The 22219-nt window shown below is 45.5% G+C and overlaps 1 protein-coding gene across 1 annotated transcript in view; it reads left to right on the forward strand.

Annotated features, from left to right (window-relative positions):
* The first annotated feature begins 7605 nt into the window (after nt 1-7605).
* The window catches only part of ZNF608 (zinc finger protein 608), a 55893-nt gene continuing 41279 nt past the window's right edge, over nt 7606-22219 (forward strand). Inside the window, 1 exon segment of the mRNA XM_040622526.1 lies at nt 7606-7957. Coding sequence (XP_040478460.1) covers nt 7615-7957 — 343 coding nt within the window. The 5' untranslated portion in view covers nt 7606-7614.

Consider the following 22219-nt stretch of genomic DNA (forward strand, 5'->3'; position numbering starts at 1 on the left):
GGCTTCAAAACAAGAACAAATTTAAAATGCTGAATCGAGTAGTTTCATTATACTTTGCGCACTTTGGTACCTTCTGTTTTGCTTTGAAAACTGTCGTGTCTAGAGAGTGAAGTGAAAAATCCTTGCTGTTGTTTGAAGTCTGTGTTATACGTGTTGCTGGCCCTTGTGTCTCTCTGCTTTGTGATCTGCCCATAGGGCTACTTCTGGGGTGACACCCTCCCAGTCATATCCTCCTGGTGCTGCCCCGCACCACCCAGGTAGCACCATGTAGAGACCCTGGATTGGCCTTCAGTGATTTTGGCATGGTTGGAAATGGAAGCAGCTGTCTAGAGGCCAGAGCCTTGGTCCATCCCCCAGTCAGACCCTACCAGGTCCGGGGCTGAGTCTTTGAAAGCACTTCAGCAGGTGAACCTGTGGCCTTTTATTTAGGCCGCCTCTGGTCTTCACATCTGGAAATGAGAGAGTGAAAGTAATGGTATAATCCCCAGCCATTGTATGTGGTTGCTTTTAGAATTGGACGATTTCAAATAATAACAACACCAAACCTGAGCTTCGGGTTCAAGGCACTTTCTGGAAGGGATTGCAGTATTTGCCTAAATGCCCTGAGAGGCACCGTTCTGAACTGTGGGCAGTGAAAGGTGATGCAGGTGTATGGTTTCCAACATACAGAGAAGGGTCCAGAATTACCTTGGGAGGAAGGCCTCTTTCCATCTTGTGTTGTATTTTCAGTTTAGAAGAGTTTGCTTTTCCTCTTACCCTACTGTGGGTTTCAGTTTGGGCTCGGCCACCACCCCGAGTGACCTCCCGCAGTTACTTACTTTCCCCAGGTCTCCTTTTCCTCATCTGTAAATACTTGCCTTCACAGTCTTGCGACAGTGGACTGAGAGAGAACCTACAGTCTAAGTCCCTCCTTATGTAATAGGGGGTTAAACAGTGGCTGTCCCTATTTGTATTTTTACATGGACTTTGAAATCAGAGAAGTTTGGCCTTGAATAAATTGTTCATCCTCCGAGATTTCAGAGATGGAGGTGTCCGCCCCCATAAAATGGGGATGTGGAGCCGTAACGGAGATGAAGAGTGTCTGATGCCTCGGACCCAGTAGACCATTACCCAGAACTCACTTGTGTTGTTTAAGACACAAACTGTAAGGGAGAAGTTGCTTTGATCGTGGTTCCAAAAGGAAAACTCTCTACCACGTTTAGGAAAGCCAGAATTAGGAGGGACGGACGTACATCTGTTCGGGTTTCTCTATCAGGGGTGGAAATTCAGCCTTGACAGTTCATTTTGGAGAAGAGATCTGTGCCGAAGGAAAAACAGTTTTGTAGCTTCCCTTGCTTTGCTAACGAAGCAGCATCGATGTCAGGCACCAAGGGCGGTGAAAATGCAAAGGGACGGACTGTGGCAGTAGTCGCCCTCAGAGAGCTGTGATTTCCCCCACTTGAAGTGCAGTCTCTGTCTAATGCGTTTTAAATGAAAGAGGTAACTGTGGGCAATCTCGTAAAAACAGCCAAATACCACGATATGGAGACAACGTTGTGAGCATTAAGTAATGGTGCCCCAGGGCGCTCGCAAGAAGGTAAAAATATTTACTGAGCAGAATAAAACACCATGGCCACTGTAGTGGTTGTTGATCTGAGAATCCCAGGATTGAGGGGGGTGGGGGTTAATAGCCAGATGAGCGTGGCGATCTTTGCAAGGGTTGAGGAAACCCCAGGGCAAGCTCCCCATCAGGGTGCGGGGACTGGTCCCAGGGCGTGGGAGGGCCATCTTCCCTCGAGGCCGGCGCCTCCCTGGCCTTGGCTGGCCTTTCTCTGGCTGCACAGAATCCCTCTGCACATCTCTCTTTGCTGGATCTCAGAGGTGCAGGAGCCCTGGCGACCCAGCCCTGCCCTGGTGACCCTGCCTCGTTGGCTGTCACTTCCCCAGTCCTGGAACCCATCACTGGCTGACACCGGCGGTGCTGGACTGAAGCAAAGCGCCCACTCCCAGCTTTGGAGCCTTCCAAAGCCCTCAGGAAGCCCTTGAAATAAGGTGAACTGAGAAAATATTGCCAGACTCTCTCTGCAGATTCCCCCCCCCCCCAGCCCTCTGATGACACGCACTAAGTGCTGCTATCTGTGTAAATAACCTTTTCTTCCCCGCCTCTCTCTCCCGCCCCTGCTCCCCCCCCACTCCCGGGCTCTTAGGCTCGCTCTCGAGTGATAAATAGCCGGGCTACTGCTCAGCGTGCACCGACACCTGGGAATAATCATGCAAAAATAACAGTGAGAGACTGCCGCGCGTCTGTTCCTGACATTAACTTTCCTCAGTTTGACAGGCTGCCACCACCAGCTGTTAGACTACTTCCCACTGGAGATGGCTGCTTTCCTGCTTCTCTTTTTTGGGGCTGTAATAGGTTACATCAGTGTCCCATCAAGATGACAGAAAAGAGCTTTGACAAAGGAACCGTTGCTCAGACTGGCTAGTTCTCTATGATGATCTTGTATTGTAGATGTTAGTAGTACTAGACTAATAATTCCCCGCTGATTTTTTTTTTTTAACGTGGACTATCTGATGAGTACTGTTTGAGTGTTCTTGGCCCACCCCCCACGCCCCAAGGGTATTCATAATTGCCTCCCATGAATTGCCTTTAAATGTAGTACATCCTGGTATCTGGCCTTGAAGGGCCAGACCACCTATTGATTTCTTTTTAGTTCAGGTCTCAAGTAGATTTGTAATCCCAATAATCATATTGACAGTGGCAATCGCTCGTATTTGTGGAGTATTGCTCTGTACGGGGAGCTGAGCTCAGGTTGTTTGTCTGATCTCATTATTTCCATTCTACAGATGAAGCCATGGCGGCCCAGGCAGGTCAGGTGACTCGCCCAGAGGTCGTGTCACCCGAGGTAGAGCTGGGATTCCAGTTTGGAAGACGGACGCCCTACCCCACTGTCTTCCACTCAGGCCCCTTTGTGTAGTTTGGCTGTATTTGTAGGATTATGTGATGAGGGCCCTGGTCTTGCTGATGAGGCAGGAAGGCCAGGAGAGCAGGGAGCTGCTTGGCTTTGAGCTGCTCTTGGGGCGCAAGCACGCTGCCCCGTGCCTGGCACACCGCAGGTGCGTAGTAACTGTTTATGGGGTGGATGTGTGCTCAACTCACAGGTGGCTTTTGGGAGAGCAGCGGTGCGTGAAAAAAGAGGCGCAACCAGAGATGGGTAGAAGGAGCTTTTGTAGAGGCGTAGGACTCACCAGGATGTGCTGTAAAATTGGGGGGGTAAGTGGGGGGGGTATTAAGCTGGGTCGACTGCTGCCAGACGCCCGTGTATGAAAGGAGCAGAATTTCCCCAGGCTGAGCTGCTCAGGGTTAAGCCCTTTTTCTTACTTTGAACACACTTTCGCTGCACTTAACCATGCATTTGGAGGGGATTATAGATTTATGTTAAATATAGTAGGATATAAAAAGGAGCTTTGTAAGGTTGCAGGCAGGGTTAGAGAACTGTAATATCAGACCAGGGACTTTTTTTTTCCCCCTTTCTCAAAGCCAGCATTTACTGAGCTAAGCACTTTGCTGAACCTTCACTCTGTATGAGTTATATCCCCGAGTCTTCCCTCTGACCCATTGGGCGTAATTGTTGATCTTACTCCCATTTCTTAGATGCAAACATTGAGCCTCAGAGTAGTTAGGTGACTTGCTCAGGGGCCCCCACAGCAAGTACGGAGGGGGGGCGGGAAGGGGTCAGGATTTGAACCTGAGATCCACCACTACCAGGTACAAGGGACTGTTAGGGAGTTCAACCGAGCCTCATCGGTTGAAGAGTTACGGTTCCGTCTTACAGATCAGTGACCTGGAAATCAGGGTGCAGTGGAGTTGATCTTTTGTAAGAGGTAAAAACACTACTGAAAATCCCTCCAGGCCCCCGCTTCACATATGGCGCGTGTGGCTTTGTGTTGGACGCCGTAAGATTCACAAGAGAACTGAGACCTCCTGTAGGGGGGCGTTCACTGGCAGAATTAGCGACACTGAATTGTCTCCCTTCCACCTCTGTCTTGTCTCCTAGTGTGTATTTGAACTCCTGCTGTCCCATTTCTGCTTCTAGGGCACTGCTGCTTTCTACTCATTTGGGCTGCCACCAGAGATAGCTTCTTGCCCTCGTGCAAATATGGGCCACTTTTCTCTCTAACAGGAGGAGGTTGGGCTAGGAGGTCTTCAAGGTAGAACATTCTGTGATTGTCTCAGGGGATGGGGGGAACAGCTGGAAATGCACAGTCAGCGGCCTGCAGCCCGGCAGGTCACCGCCAGGCTGAAGGGAGGCTCAGCCCTGTCGGTTGATGCCATGAGGCTTGTGGGCCTGGCCCAGCACATTATCTAATTATTATTTTAAGAGCTAGTAGGCATTCAGACTTTTCCCTCATTTTTGTGTTGGCAGAAAATCGTCACGTTTTAGGAAGTAGCAAACCTACCAACTAATACACGTTTGGGGGCGGCTGTAATTGCCTACCCTCCTCTGTGATTGGCGACCTCTGGGGAAGAGGGGTTCCCGGGAGACCCCATGGATGGTCTTTGTTCTTCACTCCAAATTCTGAAATCCCAAGGGAAAAGAGTTCCCCTTTCTTCTCTCACTGGTAGTGACATTTCCGTACGTACCTGTAGGAATGGCAACTTGTGGGCTCTCTTGAGGAAGCCAGTGTCATGGGAAAACCAGAAGTTCATTATGAAAGTCAAAGAGTTGAACGTCTTCACTGTATTACCTATTGAGTTTTCCTATCGAGTTTAAGAGTGTTAGCCTATTATCGCTTTGGGGGGACTGTTTATGATTAGTTCATATTTATAGTCAAATTCTCTGAACCTTAGCTTCTTGTTTTAACACGTGTGGGGACAAGGCTCCAAGGTCCCCTCTGTAAGTGCTGTGACGAGGCTCTTACCATTGCACATTTGGATTGTGCGGACAGAAATAAGCACAGTTCACTTGGTGGTAGGCCCAGGGTACCATGGCCTCTCCCCTCAAGCCTTCTAGATTCTTTAGAAATTTGATGTTTGGATTCTCTTAAATATCCCAAATAGTAGGGCTGTGTGTGTGTGTGTCTGTCTGTCTGTGCATGTGTGCCTTTGCAGATATATTCAGAGTTGGAGTTATATTGAAATAGAGATTTAGTCCAGAGATTCTGTTGTGATAGGATTTGTCATCGGTAGAAGGCTGGAGATTACATTTTGCAGTTGAGGAAAATGGTGTTCAGCAGAGGTTAGGTGCCTCCCCAAAGTCACAAGCTAATTAGTGTCAGAGTTGGAGCCAAAATCCTAGTGTCCAACGCCCTGTCCTTATAACTTGGTATCGTAGGCTTTGCCTCATTGTATCCCGATCTCGCAAATCGAGGAATTAATGCGCTCTTGGATGCTTTACCTCCTTTTCTTTCATCCCATTTTGTCGTTTATCCAACCGAAGCCGTGTTTATTCTCTTGGAATTAACGTAGGCTGTCGATCAAGGGATATAAAGAGTATTTCGAGAATATTGTTCTGTTTTGTCTTTTCCGTTTATATATGTAGCAAGCAATTATAGTCAATTTACAGCTAACTATACAAATTAAGAAGATGGCAAACATGCAAAAAAAAATAATAACCTACAGTAACCAGTTTATCATTTTCCTTGCCCTCCCCTCCCCTTTTTTTTAAATTCTGGAAAGCGGTTCTTATCTCACGCAATCTTATGGCTGTAGTAAAGACTACAAGGTGGCATGGGTTTTTTCCCCCCTCCCTTGAATTTCCTTCCTGAGTACCCCTTTCTCCATTTGTCAGCTCAGTTTTAAAATAGGAACTATCAGGGTGAACTCTGATCCGCATTAAGCTGCATTTACGCGAAAGCATAAATCACCAGATCTGGGGTTTTGGGGCCGTTACATGCTTTTCTTTCTTGGGCTCTGTGATCAAGAATGCAGAACAATACAAAGGGTGGAGCGAAAGAAGTTTTATGGCAGCCCTGAGAGCAGGAAATTAAGTTTCTTTACCATGCAGATGGGTGAAGGGCTGTTCTCGCTGTCTTGGATCAGTCAGGCAAGTGAAGTCAGTTTATCATTTTTGTGAAAGGCAAACTGTAGAAATAGTTCCTACAGTCACATGAACAAGGAGCCCACACAGATGACTGCTTCAGCTGTTGAACCAGGAGCACACTTCCTCTTACAGTTTATCTTGAAATGCATTCTGTGTGTGTGTGTGTGTGTGTGTGTGTGTGTGTGTGTGTAAACAACAAAGACCCTGTTCTAGCCAAGTGTTGATTTCTTACGAAGGTTAATTGGGATACAGGAACCACAGACTAAGGTGGCGTTTTGCCAGAAGAAACTTCTATGTGTCCTTTTTCACACATACGACTCGTTAGCCCAGCTGCTAGCGTGTGCAAGGAGTCCTCCCTTCTAGGTAGGCGCTCTCTGTGTGTCCCACCGGGGACATAGCGAATGTGGAGTCACGGTGCCGATGGGCTTTGCGTTTGGCTCTTTTGCGTTTGACCACCTGTCAGCAGGGCCCCAGCTCTTCTCTAACAGTCATAATAGTGCTTAAAATGGGTCTGACGAAGGACTGGGTGGGCTGGCGATCGACCTGCGTAGTATGGGCATAGCCTTTGGTTTCATTGTGGCCAGGCTCCTGGACACTTCGTGGTGAAGGTCTCCTTTCCTGTTCTCCAGGATAGGGGTGCAGACGAGATACCACTGCACTGTAAGCTCTTACATTGGCTGTCATTCCTATTTCCCGGGATTTAGAGGGGGTTATCCCAGGATTCGGGCAGATTCATCACGGATCTTTCCAGGTCGAGCCGCTAAAAGACCTGTGCATTGGAGAAACTCTGTTTCTGTTGATGTTGGGCACATGGCGTTTATTTCCCCATTTATATGAATTCTGCTAAACTTTGCAGTAGAAAACTTAATTAAGAGTTGATGCTTAGGGGCGCCTGGGTAGCGCAGTTGTTAAAGTGTCTGCCTTCGGCTCAGGGCGTGATCCTGGCGTTCCGGGATCGAGTCCCACATCAGGCTCCTCAGCTATGATCCTGCTTCTTCCTCTCCCACTCCCCCTGCTTGTGTTCCCTCTCTCGCTGGCTGTCTCTCTGTCACATAAATAAATAAAATCTTAAAAAAAAAAAAAAAAGTTGATGCTTAATACATGCTAATAATATCCAGTTTATGTGTTTGAGTGTGTATAATCAAGTTTATGTATTTTATATATTCAGCAGAGTAAGTTAATGTATTTTCACAGTGATTTAATTCATTATGGTTTATAAAGTACTTTGGAAACAATTTTAGTCCATCTCCTGTGCTTAACTGTCCAAATGATGCATCTGCAGTGTTCATTGGAGCCCCTCCTTTGGAAAATATTGTACTTTTGGAGGTACGATTTCATTACAGGTGGGAAAGAGCCTTAATTTTGCAGAGCGTATTTCACGCACCTTGCCTGAGGCTGACCCATTGTCCATCGGTGACATGAGGACATTGAAGTTCTGCCTCTCGTTTCAGAAGCGAGAGCCCCGATGTTGACCTTGTTTGGCATGGGGAAAAAAAAAAAAATCAGATGCTCATTTCTCTTCAACTTTATCTTTTGGCACCATGCAAACCCTGGAAGTGTATTATAATTGCAAATGGAATTTGGAACGGTGATGTATTCTAGAAGTGATGTAAACAGATTGCATTGCAAACAGCTCCGAGAATGCAGCGCCACTGCAGTAAGCCTGTCTGTCTTTCAGGTTGACCCCCTGTTTACAGTGCCAGCGCCGCCGCCACCGATTTCCAGCAGCCTCACGCCTCAGATTCTGCCCTCCTACTTTCCCCCGTCTTCATCCAATATTGCAGCACCAGTCGAACAGCTTTTGGTTCGGACTCGTTCCGTGGGTGTCAATACGTGTGAAGTTGGAGTAGTGACAGAGCCAGAGTGCCTGGGGCCCTGTGAACCTGGGACCAGTGTGAATTTGGAAGGGATCGTGTGGCATGAAACAGAAGAAGGTAAATACACTTTACTTTTCTCTATTTCCCCGTGCCCTCTTCCCCATGATGTATGTGTTTCTGTACGCCCCCCGCGAGGGGACTTTGTCCGGTGGCGCGTGGAGAGGAAGAGGAGGGCTTTTTAGACCGTCTGGATTTCTGTTGAAATAAGAACGGTGTTTCTCTTTTCTTGTTCACGGGTGCTTTTACGTTCAGGGTGAATGAGGTGTCCGTGGAATGGCTCTGCGTTTAGGCGCTAGCGTGGGAAGGCTGGGAAGCAGGGTGATGGTTCCCCTTGGCCCTGAGAGGGATCGTGGAAATTAGGAAGACAGACGGATCTCAAGTTCACTTTCTTCTCGTTGTGCCAACCGATCTGTCTGTCTGGACATAGTTGTCTTATTTGTCTTGACATGGGTTGTTGAGGTTTAAATTGACCTGCTGAATTGAGCTCTGTTTCTTGCATTTAGCGAGGGCCGTGGCCCTGGTATGGCTGTGGCTGCTTGGTGCTCTGAGCTAATAACGAAGCCCAAGGTCAGAGGCTTAAGCCCCAGCTGAACCACTCATTTCTGTGACTGGCGACATGGCGCCTTCCCTGCCCCTTAGCTCAGCAGCCTACCTGGCCAGGGTAATCCAATAGTCACAGGAGAAATGGGTTAGGATTAATCTGCCACTGCTCTTAGAAATGTAAATGTGGCGTATACCATACCTACCGTGGATCCGAACCCTGGCCGGCCACATCTCATAGCGCACGATTACCTGGTCCAGTGTCTTTCAGATGTCATTGACCTTAGAGGCCCACGGGTAATTAAAAACCAAATAGCAAGGAGAGCCCTGCATTGCTCACTGGGGAATGAGAGGAGTAGAGAAAATGAGGAAGAAATGAGCCCCAGGCGAACAAAGGAAAGTGAAGAACCCTTTCTTTCCCTCCAAGCGAGGTTGGCCAAGGATAAGGAAGAGGACAGGCGTCGGTATCATGGCCCGCTGGGAGAGGAGTAAGGGTAAGGAGGAGCGTAACTAGAAAGGGCTGAGACTCAGAATTGCTGTTTAGGTCCCTCTGTATCAAGGGGGGAAATTGAGGGCTGCAACTCCCAGGAGAGCAAAATACATAAAAAGATGAAAATCAGATGACAGATCGTCTCAGCGTAATTGTCAGAAGGCGGAAAACAGCGCACGCTGTCCCAAGGTAGACAAGCAAAAAACCATAGGAAAATCTTTGAATTCTGCATATTGCGTTAAGTATACCGTTGAAAGATATATTTTGTATTTGGAAACAAAATTTCATAGGTACCATCAGTAAGGAAAAATCGTTACAGAAGAAGGAACCAGAGAAGGTGAATGAAAAGAGCAGATAGGAAGAGCTCTTTTGTGTCTCAACCCAAAGTGATAGTTCACATTCGCTTTTGGCTTTAGAAATGTCTGGTGTTTGGGGTTGGGGGGGGTGGGGTGTCTTGCGTCCTCTTTGTACCTTTAACAGCGCGATGCAGCCAGATTGGGAGGAATTGGGGGAAGAGGAGCTGGAATTCACATTTTCGTCTCTGGCTTGTCTGTTGAGATGCCTTCCAGTGCAAGGGGTGGGGTGCACGTGGGGCGCAGTCTTCTGCCCTGTTGTCTCTCCTTGGGTTCTCCACACTTGGTCCTTCTCAGGTTTTCCCGAGAGCAGAAGTGGTGGCTGAGGGTGTCCGACTGGTATCTTGGGGAGAAAAGTTTAGAGACGGAATCAAGACGTTACTAAGGTGGTAGAACAGAAAAAGATTTGGAAAGGCTAAGATTGAATTTGCATCAGCTCAGAAGAAAGATTTTCTTGCACTTGAACCCTGTGCTCGTCTGGGTGAAGGGGCGCCTCGCACTTCTGTCTCAGCTACGACTTAGCGCCCTCCGCTTCACTGCTTGTCACGATTTTACTTATTCCTGTGTCAGACAGGACCGGGTGCCTGCCGTGTAACCTCACTGGGTGGCAGATGTTGTAAAATTAGCTACAAACTTTCTGGAACGCCTGTAAGTCGTTCACTTGGCTTGGAAGTCGGCTGGGTTTTGACTTGAACCTGAGCTGCTAATGAAAGACGGGTTACTTAGGAAAAAGAAAATGTTGTATTCAGCAACTGTAGTAACTGGGGGCCGTCAGTGAAAGAGCTCAGTGGTATTATCAGGGTCACTGGTACGTTCTTTTCTTCCTTCTGTTTGGTCCCGATGCACGTACCATCTCGAGAGTAGCGCCGTGTTCTCTGAGTGGTCCGCCTCCCGAGTCCGTGTACCTGCCTCCGTGTGCTGTGATCCCCGAGTCCCGTGGGTGTGTCCCCCACCCCCATGGGGTGGGGTGCACTGGCCGCTTTGGGTGCTTTGCAGACGCAGGACTGGAGCCTTCTGCAGCTCCAGCCTTTTTACCGCCTCACAGTTTCCAGGACTTGGAATGTGTGGATGTTGACTGTGGTGACAAGAAGGAGCCAGAGCTCTTAATAGAGTTATTCTTGCTGAATAAACTCAACTCCCGACCTCCACAGAATTCGAGAACCCGCCTTCGCAAAGGCGCGGGTCGTAAGATGTGTGTTTCATGTGCAACCATTTTCAAGAGTGTTCCATTTGCATTTTTTTTTCTCCAGTACAGTGTGTTTAAAGCTCTTGTACCAATTTAAAAATTAAACCCACTTGACCATTAATTTTTCCCTTTGGGGAAAAACAAAGAGAGAAGCAGAACAAACACATTTGGAGCCAGTTATGTGGCGGAGCGCAAAGGGATGGGTTTGGGAAGAAGGGGAGGGGAAGGGAAGCCACAGTCGTTTTCTGCTGTGGGGTTGCGCTAACGACAAGCTTCAGATCGGGCCCTTAGGAAGTACCAGTTGCTTGTGATTAACTTCCTGGAGACGGAGCTGAAAAAAATCTCTTCCCTGGTATTTTCATTTTGAGGTGATTGTATACCTGGTAGTGGTTTTCACAAACCTGATTTGTTATGTGCATTCATAGGGGGGTGTGTGTGTCTGGGTTAAGATCCCAGAAATTTCAGGAGCTCCTCTCTGCAGTCTTTGGGGGAATATTGAGCGTTCTCATGATTTGTTTTGAAAGGTAGTGGGCACCAGCAAGACAGCAGTATGAAATCCCCACTAAATACTAATTGCTTCTTGTGCTTGGAATTCCTCATGTGGAAAAAGTCCAGAAAAGTCCAAAAAGACTTTGCCTTTAGTGTCGCTGCCAGGACGTGGAGTCCTGGTTGCCTGAGGACCAGAGTGTCCTCAGGAGTAACATGTTACGAGAGCAGTTCGCTCTGGAAATAATTAGTGGGTTTCGGAGTGCGCTTCATAGGAGAGAAAAACTATTACCGCATTTGGATGTTTAGCTCTTCTGCTCTGCTCTCTCTTCTTTAAGGTGAGTGCATAGGAGCAGTGACGTCTTGTGCAAAATTGCTCTCAGATGTTGGAAGGAATTTCCTTAGCATCTCATTCCTGACATTTGGGACGCACATGCCTTTGTATAGTTATTTGTTTGGAAATTTGCTCTTTTGGGGGTTGGGGGTGAGGGAGACAAACCCGGAAAAAACATGGTGGGTACAGCAGAATGTGTAAATACGTACATGTTGAACTTGGCATTTTAGAGCTTACGAGTGTATTTTCCTTTGGGTTTTTATTAAATCATATTTACTTGAGGACATACTTCGTTGTTACAGCTGTCATTTACTTTGGCCTTTAAAACATGTATAGGTTATAGGACTGGCGTTCTCAGCTCTGTGCCTTTGAATCACCTGGAGAGTTTAAAAAACATGCCCAGGCACCACTTCCAGGCGTTTACTTGGTCTGGGATGGCAGTTTGGTCTGGTTGGGTGACCTGGCGTTGGTGTTTTTTTTTTTCCAAAGCTCCCCAGGGGATTCTGATGTGCAAACAAGGTTGAGAACCCCAGTCGCAGGGGAAAGAGGGGATGTCCTAACCCTCTGCAAGCTGCTTTACCTTTTCCCTTTGAGGAAGTCACTGTGCTGTTGTCTCATTTTCTTGGGTGTAAAATGGACAGACACCCCTGCCCTGTTTACTTCCCGGGATAGGTAGTGTCTGTCCCAGTGCTCTAGGGTGGCAGGTGAGCGTCATTTTCAATCACCGTCCTGGTGAGAAAGACGGTCCAGCGTTCGATCCTGAACCTGGACTTCACAGAGGGTTTGGGGCTTAATGAACAACTAATTGGTACTACTCTTCCTAATTTATTAATATGACGGGGTGCACCTTACTATCTGATTCTCCATTGAGCCAGGCATGGAAGCTTCATTTCCCTGGGGGTCTCTGCTGAATTATTTTTGAAACAGCTCAGAAACGCAGAGTATTAAAGAAAGTTAATAAAGTAGCAAATGAAAAGGATTGTACTCGCAGCATTACTGGGAGGTTTCAGAGGGGACGGTGAAAATGCAAATGGCAGCTTATGAAAGTAAGTGTGGTTTTTTTAGAGACGACTTACCACCTGGTGTAAGAGGAAGAATGGTTCTTTGTATGAGGTTCTTCATCGGAGGTTCTGTGTGTTTTCCAAGAACTGCGATCTTGGGAATTAATGTTTTAAAGGGAATGAATCGGGGGGAAGTAAATGATTCTCTTTCAACCCCTGGAGACGCTCTTGAAGTCTTCTGCTTCTCCTGTGCGGTAGAGGGGGTTTCAAGTTCATTCATTAAAAGGCAAATGATCTCTATAAATTGACAGCGGATCTGACATACGGTATTGTTAGCCTGGCTGTGGTATTGACTTGCCTAACTTCTTACTGGAAATAGAGCTTTCATTTTCAATTTTGATTTGAGAAGAGATTAAATATGAATCCAGGCTCACTTTGTGTTTTCGGTGTCTGAGCATGGAATTGGTGCAATACTTTTTTTTACTAAGTGAAATGTTATTACTTCTTGAGGTATTTCCCAGTGATTTCATAAATTCAGCTTTGACTCACAAGGTAAGATGTCCACTTTCGCTTCTGCATTTTGTTACCCGCCACAGCAGTGATGATTGTAACTGCAGTCAGGGGAACTTGAAGATTGCTAACGAGCATGCCCCTCTTATCCGTAACGCGCTAAGTGGAGGTAAATCAGCCCCCCCTCCCCGGTCTGTGAGCAGGTGAGCGTAGTCGGTTAATCAGGGTGCTAGTAAGAACGAGCATCCGGCCTTGATCTTCAGCGTGAACTCACAGAGGTTCAGAGGGCTGGAAGAACTACTGGTTAGTGCCACTCTGTGCTTTGGCCATAAACTTGACCCTCCCTCTCCTGGGCAGTCTTGCAGTGGTGGTTGCCCTGAAAAGTTGACATTTGTCACCATTGGTGGCAGAGCAGCTCAAAGGATGGGCCTTCCAAAGTGCACAAAAACCGCCTATTTTTACATGCAGAAGTCAACCCAAGCAGGGGCGCCTGGGTGGCACAGCGGTTAAGCGTCTGACTTCGGCTCAGGGCGTGATCCCGGCGTTATGGGATCGAGCCCCACATCAGGCTCCTCCACTATGAGCCTGCTTCTTCCTCTCCCACTCTCCCTGCTTGTGTTCCCTCTCTTGCTGGCTGTCTCTATCTCTGTCGAATAAATAAATAAAAAATCTTAAAAAAAAAAAAAAAAAAGAAGTCAGCCCAAGCAGAAAACCATATTTGTATAGTTGCTGGACCGTATACCATCTTGGTTACCGCTGATTATTCTGGGTACAATGGTGAAGGGTTTCTGTTTTTTTTGTTTTTGTTTTTAATAAAATAAACCTGGCTTAAGGATATATATTATACATAATTATAAAACACATCAAAGTATTTGGTTTTTTAAGATTATGGAAACTCCTGTTACCAGTTTCACAGAAAAATCACAAATTAAAAATGGAGGCCAGGTGTTCATAATGTGTAGTCCATAAAGATCTGTGAATGAAGGGAGAGTATAAGGAAGGGACCAAGAGAGGGCTTGGCTGGGTGGTCTTCCTGGGTTTGCTTTCCTCTTGGACTTACGGGTTGTAGGCTTTCCTGATGGGGCCACCATTTGCATATGGTGAGTGATGGTGTGTTTGCTGGAAAGCAATACCATAGTCACATCACTGCCTGTCAGTGTGAAATAAATAAGCTGCTCTTAGGTAGGGTTCAGCTTCATGTTTTTGGACCAAACATTTTCTTTTGTGTCATTTGTGTGTGTAGTTTGGTGGTGACCTTAGGTGTTAAGGAATGAAGCAGTCAGCTTTAAACTCACTCTGTTAAGGCCTTTTGTCATTACCCCTTTTGGTTGGTTGACATTGTAGCTGAACTCTGTGAGTAGAGCTAAACTTTTCTGTGGACTTGAGTATAGTAAAAGATTTAAGAAGTTGTCATACAAGATTCGTGTGTATAGCATTGTCCTCCCTTGCTTATCTTTTCCCTATAAAGAAGTTGGTAAGAAAATCTTGAAGACGTCTTACTATTGCAGTGACCATGAACTGAAGATATATTTTCTAATTATAGGGTGGAGATACCCTCCACAAAGAATAGCTTTTGGCCCACCTGGGCATATTGATTAAAAGTATTTCATTGACTTTTAAATAGATTTTTTATAGCATCTTTATTGAGATATAATTCACACAGCATGCAGTCCACCCATTTAAAGTATATAATTCAGTGGGTATCTTTTAATGTGTGAAGAGTCCTCCAACCATCACCACAGTAAATTTTAGAACATTTTTATGATCCGAAAGAAACCCTGTACCCCTTCGTAGTCACTACCGCTTACTTACCGCAAGCCCCATTTCATTGACCTGATGCATCTTTGTCTTCGACTCTTCATGGTTTTTATGTGTATTTGATGGATGAGAGAAAGGGTTGATTTGTTGAGTGTTTGTACCGGGCCTTGTGCTGGACTTGCTTGCCAGGTAATAATTTCCTTTAATCCCTAGAACACAATCCAAAGTAAACTGTTACCGTCCGTAGTTTTACGAAGGAGACTTAGAAAGGGATTTACCTGTGCAAGGTGGCACACCTCGTTGGGCGTGCGGAGCCCTCACTCTTCACACCTAGTCCTGGGATTTCCACTCCGCACAAGGTCCTGTGTATTTCACGAGGCGTGCTTTGGAAAGAGGGAGTACGATGTGACATAATAATTGGAGTTTTTACTTTATTTTATTTTTAAGCCCAGAATGATAGGAAATTCTTTATAGTGCTCGCATCTGATTTTGGCAGGAGTAAGTGAATCAGCTTCAGCTGGGTTGATGTATACAAACCATCCCTTTCTGCCCCACTAAGCTGGAAGCTTCCTTAGTCCACAGATCCCATCTGTTTTGTTCACTGTTGGATCCCCAGCGCCTGGCACAGCGTCAGTGTGCCATACATATTTGTTGAATGTTGAATAAATTTGCGGAACAAAGTGATATGGTCTTGATACCTGTTTAAGTTTGCGTAGTATAGCTTTCTAGTCAAGAATATGTTACTTTTGAATTAAGTTTGGCCTAGACAATCTGGAAAATACTGCTCCAGAAATCTACTTTGTTGCTGATTTTTTTTTTTTTGGTGTGGGGGGGAGCCATTATAAAATCTGATGACGCCGTATTAAAATTCACCTCCCAGCCTTGCTCTTCCTAGACCAGTCTCCAAAACAGGGGGAAACGATAATTTGGTTTGCTTTTTCCCTTCTGTCATTGGTATCCTCAATATGGTTTTAATCTTCTGATGATAGAAGGAATACCTGGCCATTTGAGGATATCCGCGGGGCAGAAAACACCTAAAAGGTAGAAGAAAAAACCATCATCTATAATCTCCCTATTCAGGCATCCACTTTAATTTGTTGGTTTACTTCTTTTTTTTGCTTTTTAAATACACATTTTTTTTAAACGTAGTTGACAGCATTTGGTAGATAGGGTTTTGAATACTGCTTTTTCTTTTAATTGTAACATTAAAACATAAGCATTTCTGATGTTATTAAAACATTTTCTAAAGATGCATTTTCTGTTGATATAAAACATTTTATGGAATGGATGCAAATTTGATTCAGATTCCTCTAAGGCTGGATATTTACATTGCCTTCAGCTTCTTAAATAATATCACACTACATGAAGTGTTTGTACTGTTTTATGAATTTGCAGTTACTATTCTAGGGTGAGCTTTCAAGACACAATCACCCAGTCAAAGGACACAAACTTTTTTTTTTTTTTTTAAAGATTTTGTTTATTTATTCGTCAGAGATAGAGACAGCCAGCGAGAGAGGGAACACAAGCAGGGGGAGTGGGAGAGGAAGAAGTGGGCTCATAGCGGAGGAGCCTGATGTGGGGCTCGATCCCATAACGCCAGGATCACGCCCTGAGCTGAAGGCAGACGCTTAACGACTGCGCCGCCCAGGCACCCCAAAGGACACAAACATTTTTAACACACTGGAATACCTGTTGATTGCTTCCTTGCTTTCCCGAAATGTAATACTGGTAAATTGTACTTGACTTCCAGGTGTGAGGCATTCAAACACCCAGGGGCAAAAATTGGTCTGTCAGGCATCCATTCTGAACGAGGAGCGGTCTCAGCCACTCCTGTTTCTGTCTCTGCAAACATATTTTGGGTTCTGCTCCTTCAGAATAAGGACAGACTAAGGAGGGATCTTTACAGAAAACCTTTGCACTTGTGATTTGTTGATAATGTATCATTTGGTGCCCCCCCCCCCCGCCNNNGTCCACCCTTTTCCCCTAGCCTCTTCCCTCGCTGCTCCCTCTGTCGCTGCCACCGCGGGGACTGTCCAGGTCCTTTTGAAAATGGTGTCTACTAAAGTGCTCTCACATGTACCCTTCCCCAGCCCTTCTGTCCTCAAATACCATTGGCTAAAAGGAAAGTAAGCTGTGACACAGGGAAGGCCTGTCAGAGGTTGCAAAAAGCATTCTCAGCAAAGAAGGTTGAGGAATTAGGCTCGTGGGCACAATTACAGAGCATCGAGCCAAGTCTGGTTTAACACCATCAGAGAAGACCCAAGACGTGATGGGGGTTAGGCCGGCCCCTTGGCGCCCATTCGATAATTGCTTGTAAGTGAATAGGAAATGGGACAGTTATAAACATGCCCCACCCATGTATGGTCTTCATTTCAAATGAAGCCTTCTGACTCGAGTATGTGTTTTCATCATAGTGTTTTCATTCCTTGGGCGTTAGAAGTGCGGCGGCTTTCTTTACACGACACATGACACATCTGGCATGTCTCAACAATCGAACGCTTTTGCCCGGGGAACTCTACGTGGCTCTGCCAACATCATCTAATTAGCCTCTTCTCGTTTATGTGGAAGACTCCCATCATGAGTCTGTTACTCTGGTGGAGAAATTGAGGCACAGGCAACCTGAATAAAATGGCTGTGTGTCCTTTCTGGGTTTCCAGTGTGTAAGTGTGTACCTCCCGTGATCAGCCTTTCCTAGATTTTAAGTCTGTGTGTGTGTGTGTGCATGCATGCGCACGGGTGTGTATGAATAGAACCAATTATTTTAAAAATATGCTAAAAGGCAAATAAACATTTGCTTGTCAGTTTGAGGTTTTGACTGAAATGTGGGAACTTAATTCGGCTTATAGAGTGAGATGTTTTTTTGAATTTAATATTCACCAAATATTTTTACACAAATACCCAAAATGTTGTTTTTGACTGCATATTTCATAACAAGAGCAGAAATGGCCAAGCCCTTCCCGTCCGTCAGAGGCAATGCCACATGTTCCTTCGGCTCCGTGGGCCACTGGTCTCCTGCCAGCTCTTCAGGGACTCACTTGTACATTTGCACGCTGTGTATGGTGTCATGTATATGTCTTCTTGATACCGACGTCAACAGACGACTTTCGAAGTCAGTCACTTTGAAAGAGCTGACTGAGACACATTGAGTATGTCTTACTTTGCTCGAGGAGCCACAGAGACCAATTTGTTTAGAGAGAACCAACAAAGACTGCTTTCCACTGTGTTCCTCAACTTCTGGAGAATACCTCATAGCTTTTCGGAATATGAGAAGCCAAGCCCAGGCAGTCCTCACAGTGAGCTGCTCTAATATGATTTCTTACCAAAACATACTGGAAGCACAGAAGAACTGTAAATTGGGTTGGAGGCCTTGGCTTTGGGCTCTGAGCCTGGAACCAAGCTGGCTGCAGTCACGGCACACTGAGAAGTGCTTTGAGCTCAAGGATGAGTCTTTGAAGACGCAAGGGCAGACAAGTTTGGAGGCCATAGACTGGAATGATGACAGCCTTCCTTATATTGAACTTGTCTCTTCCATAAAACATCTGCTTGGTAGGGTGACCAGAAGGCTATATCATGTTCCTGGGAGTTCTAAAAAAAAGGGGGGGGGTGGTTAAGATCTAAGTTGATAGTGGGACAAAAGACCCCAGGAGGATTAGGGGAATGGAGGGTGAGCTTTCAAAGAAGCAGAATGCAGTGAGCTACTTACTGTTATATTGACTGCATATTCATCTTGAGTGATTCAGAAGGAAAGCATTGACCACAAAATCCTTGGTCAGTTACTAGAGAATCCAAAGCGTATGGCCTCTAGGACATCTCCCTTTATATCTGACTTGTGAATTAGGTATCTTCTTGAAATGAATATCATCCGTCCTACCAGTCATCCCAAGATTGCAGGTTCTTGCAGTAGCACATTTCCAAGTGTGGAATTTCAACCAAGCATGAGATGTTGAGTGTGACTGCTAAGTATTTGAGGCTGTGGTTAGCGTCCCCGTCTTCATTTTGCCAAAGGGAGGAAAATAAAGTGTGGGGAATTTATGAGTCAAGTGGAAATTAAGACAGGGTCTAAAGGAGAATCAAGTACCACAGAGCCTCCAGGAGCTTCAGTGATGGCTTGGGAAGGGTCTAATGAGCCACGTAGGCTTACGTCAAGGTTTCAGAAGAAGGTGGGCTGGACCACACTGGGTTCCTCTTCTGGAGAATAATTCAGGCCTGGCAGCTAACCCACATGCCCTGGGCTCTGCGTTCTGACTCACTGATAAGTTCTGCTCTTCCCCCCCCCACATCTGACTCCCACCTGGAACACTCCTGATCAGTAGATCTGGGCTTTTACGCTACACGTTACCCAAGAAAGATGCCGATACTCTGCCACGGACCGTATATTTGCTCAGTGCAAACTGTTGCACGTTTTGGAAAGTAGGAATTGTCGTCCCGTGTTTACAAGGGAATATTAGGGGATTGTCAGGGAGTCTAAATTAGTGTTCTGTCCACAACTTCTGGCAGCTTCAGCTTGTATGGTTCAGTGTTCGATGTCATTGCCCTATTTATTTCATTCTCATAATTAATGAAAAGTGACAAAGAGGGTAGTAGGAGTGCTAGGCCAGTTGGTAAGCATCATATGCTTGATTAGAACCCAGAACATTAAGGCCGAAGCCTTTCTTCTGTGCACACGAACTTCTTCTTGTGTTTTGGTTACTTGATTAATGAAAAGCCTCTTGAATGACAGCCCTTGACTAAGAAAGCACATGAGAAGCTACACGCCTTGGTAATCCCCCATGAGAAGCCAACAAGAGGAGCATTTGGTTCATACAAAATCCTGTGTTGATTCAGGTCTTCTGGAAGGGCCCTGAGTGCCTACAGTGAGGAGCACCTATAATTTTTGGATTAAAAATTCTCCTTTATCTTTTTGGCTATAGTGTTCTAAATCTATCCATTTAGCAGATTAAAAACAAAAAACAACAACAAAAAAGAACAAGACAAAAATGGACTGTTGCAGAATCCTCCAGAATCCTCGATACTGCAGTTGTAACTGCTGCCAGCAAAACCGAGGGAAGACGAGTGGCTAAACCGGGAGAAAAAGCAAACGAAGACAGAAGGATGTGATGGCTCTAACTTTGCAGTGATCAGAGTGTATTGGTCTCCAGGGGCAAGGGAGGCTAGTTGAAAGGAAAAGGGAGAAGGTGGCCAGTCACCTAATGTTGGTCGCTCTCACTTCCCACCATCCCCGTGTGTCATAAAAATAGATGTATGTATAATGTGAGAGTGTTCCTCTGGCTGCTTTTGCAGACGCTGTTTCTTGCCCACCGGGAAAGCCAGGTGCATTTCTTTGGCTCTGGGCCTCACTTTCCTCATCTGTAAAATGGGAGGGTTTAGAATACGTTCCCTTAACGATACCTGAGCTTTGGGGCGCACGGGGGTGTGATTCCCATAGAATATTCTTGCCGGAATCATTTCAGACAGAGGATTCTGAAGAAAAACTCTTAGCAAACAGTCAGCCTCAATGGGGTTTCGCTTTAAATCACACTCTGGGTTCGTGCCAAGTCCTACTGAATAGCGAGCGAGTAGCCATGCCTTGAGTGTCCCACAGTGGATCTGTTTCTGGAACGCTTTATTTACTGAAACCATTTATTGAACTATTAGCAGTTGTGCAGGTAAAGTGGAGTCTGGTCTGAGTAGGCTGACATTTATTTTATGCTCTGGTACATTCCATGGAAGAATGAGCACATGGAAGACATTACCCGAAAAGATTCCTAAAAGGTACCATCATCAGTTTCATTAGCAGATTTTCGAACCCCTGCTCTAAAATGCCCACACGAGCTCTACCTCCTCCTGTGTTACTCCATCTACACCTTGTGTTAGGAATCCTCAGCGTGTCCGGGGGGCCTGACTGGCTCTGTCATTGGAGTATGACACTCTTGATCTCGGGCTTGTAAGTTCGAGCCCCACGTTAGGTGGTGGAGAGATTACTTAAAAATAAAATCTTAAAAAAAAAAAAAAAAAGAATCCTTACAGTGTCCAAAAGATGGCTGCAAAGTAGAAATTTGTTTGGATGCATAAGCGTGAACAGTTAATGTGGTATAATTTTCTCTTTAACTGTTACTCAGTTTACAAGTGTTTTTATAGTTTAAAAAGCCAGAGTTCTACTAAGATTGTAACAGTAGAAAAACCCCATCTTTCCCCTTACCCAGTTCTGCTGGCCAGAGGCAGCTGACTACTTTAGACTTTTGTATTGTGTATTTTCTTTATATTTTGAGAACACATGTTTCTATAGCTATTTCATGATGTAATTTTATAGTTTATATTTGACTGCTACCCATCTTCCCAGTATGGGTGTGAGTTACCCATTGCTGTGTAACAAATGACTCTAAAACAGAATACCTTAAGACAGCAAACATTGATTATCTCACACTTTCTGTGGGTCAGGAATCAGAGGAATCACTCCACTGGGCTTCTCATAACATTGTACGTTGCTCCCGTAGCAAGATCCAAGAGACGTTGAGCCCAAGATGGACTCCAGAGTGTTTGTATAACTTTGTGTTAGAACAACTCGTTGCTTTTGCCACTTACTCTGTTCCTTAGAAGTCAGTAAGTCCAGCCCAGGCTCCAGGAGGCCAGGGTATCACATAAGGGTCTAAATACCGAGAAGCAGGAATTACGTGGGACCATCTTGGAGGCTGCCTACTACAAGTAATTTTTCCTTAGGTCAGTATTCAGTGTTTATATTACTTTGACTATGTATGTATTATTCACAGCACAGCTGTGTACTGTGGTTACTTTTTTATTCTCACCCAGCTGTCTTCCTGGAGTTAATAGTTGTCTTCTTTTTTATTTGCTTAGTGTTCTGTGCACCCCTCACTAATTCACCATGAACCATCATGCCAGAATTATAAATTGCTTCTCAGTTTGTTGGAACACCCCGGTATTCTATGTATTTTATCTTTTGAAGTAGTCTCTCCAGAGTCTTCCCATCTGCTCCAATTTGGACTGGTATTTTAGGGGTTAGGCAGAGGCCTCATGAAATGGTTATAAAAATTGAGCTGTCTGGACACCATCCTGAAGATTCCATTCTTAGGTTGGATACCCTGTTTCCTGCATCAACGTATGCTTCACTCTTGTTTCTGTCCTTCATTTTGGTGAAGCCCGTCTTCCAGCAGCTTTCTAAGAAAGGGCTCGTGGAGAGTGAAAGTTTTGAAATCTTGCATGTTTGCACATGTTTTCCTCCAACCCTCATACTGGACGAATGAAGGGGCTAGATGAGGAATTAGTGAAAATCATTTTCTGTCAGACTTGAAGGCATTGCTCCTTTGCTCTGAGCCCTCCCCAGTGTTGTCCTTCAGAAGTTCAACGCCATCCTGATTTGAGATCTTGAATGTGATGGCTTTCCCCTTGTCTGCCAGGGCTTCATCTCTTTGTCCCCAGCATTCTGATACATCTCAGTGACATCCTTTGGCATGAGTCTTTTTAAAACTCTTGGGCTGAGCTTGGTCTTCTCATTGGAAACTCAGGCCCTGTCATGTTAGAAATTTTATAGATGTCTTTCTTCGGAGGGGATGCAGTTTCCATTTCCATGTTCTCTCTGGCGCTGCTTTTAGTTAGATATGTTGAACCTCTTGTGTTGGTCTTCTACTTTCCCTTTTTTTTTTTTTCTTAAAGATTTATTTATTTTA

The sequence above is a fragment of the Ursus maritimus genome, unplaced genomic scaffold, assembly GCF_017311325.1.
Source record: "Ursus maritimus isolate PB19 unplaced genomic scaffold, ASM1731132v1 scaffold_5, whole genome shotgun sequence".
Classification (NCBI taxonomy): domain Eukaryota; kingdom Metazoa; phylum Chordata; class Mammalia; order Carnivora; family Ursidae; genus Ursus; species Ursus maritimus.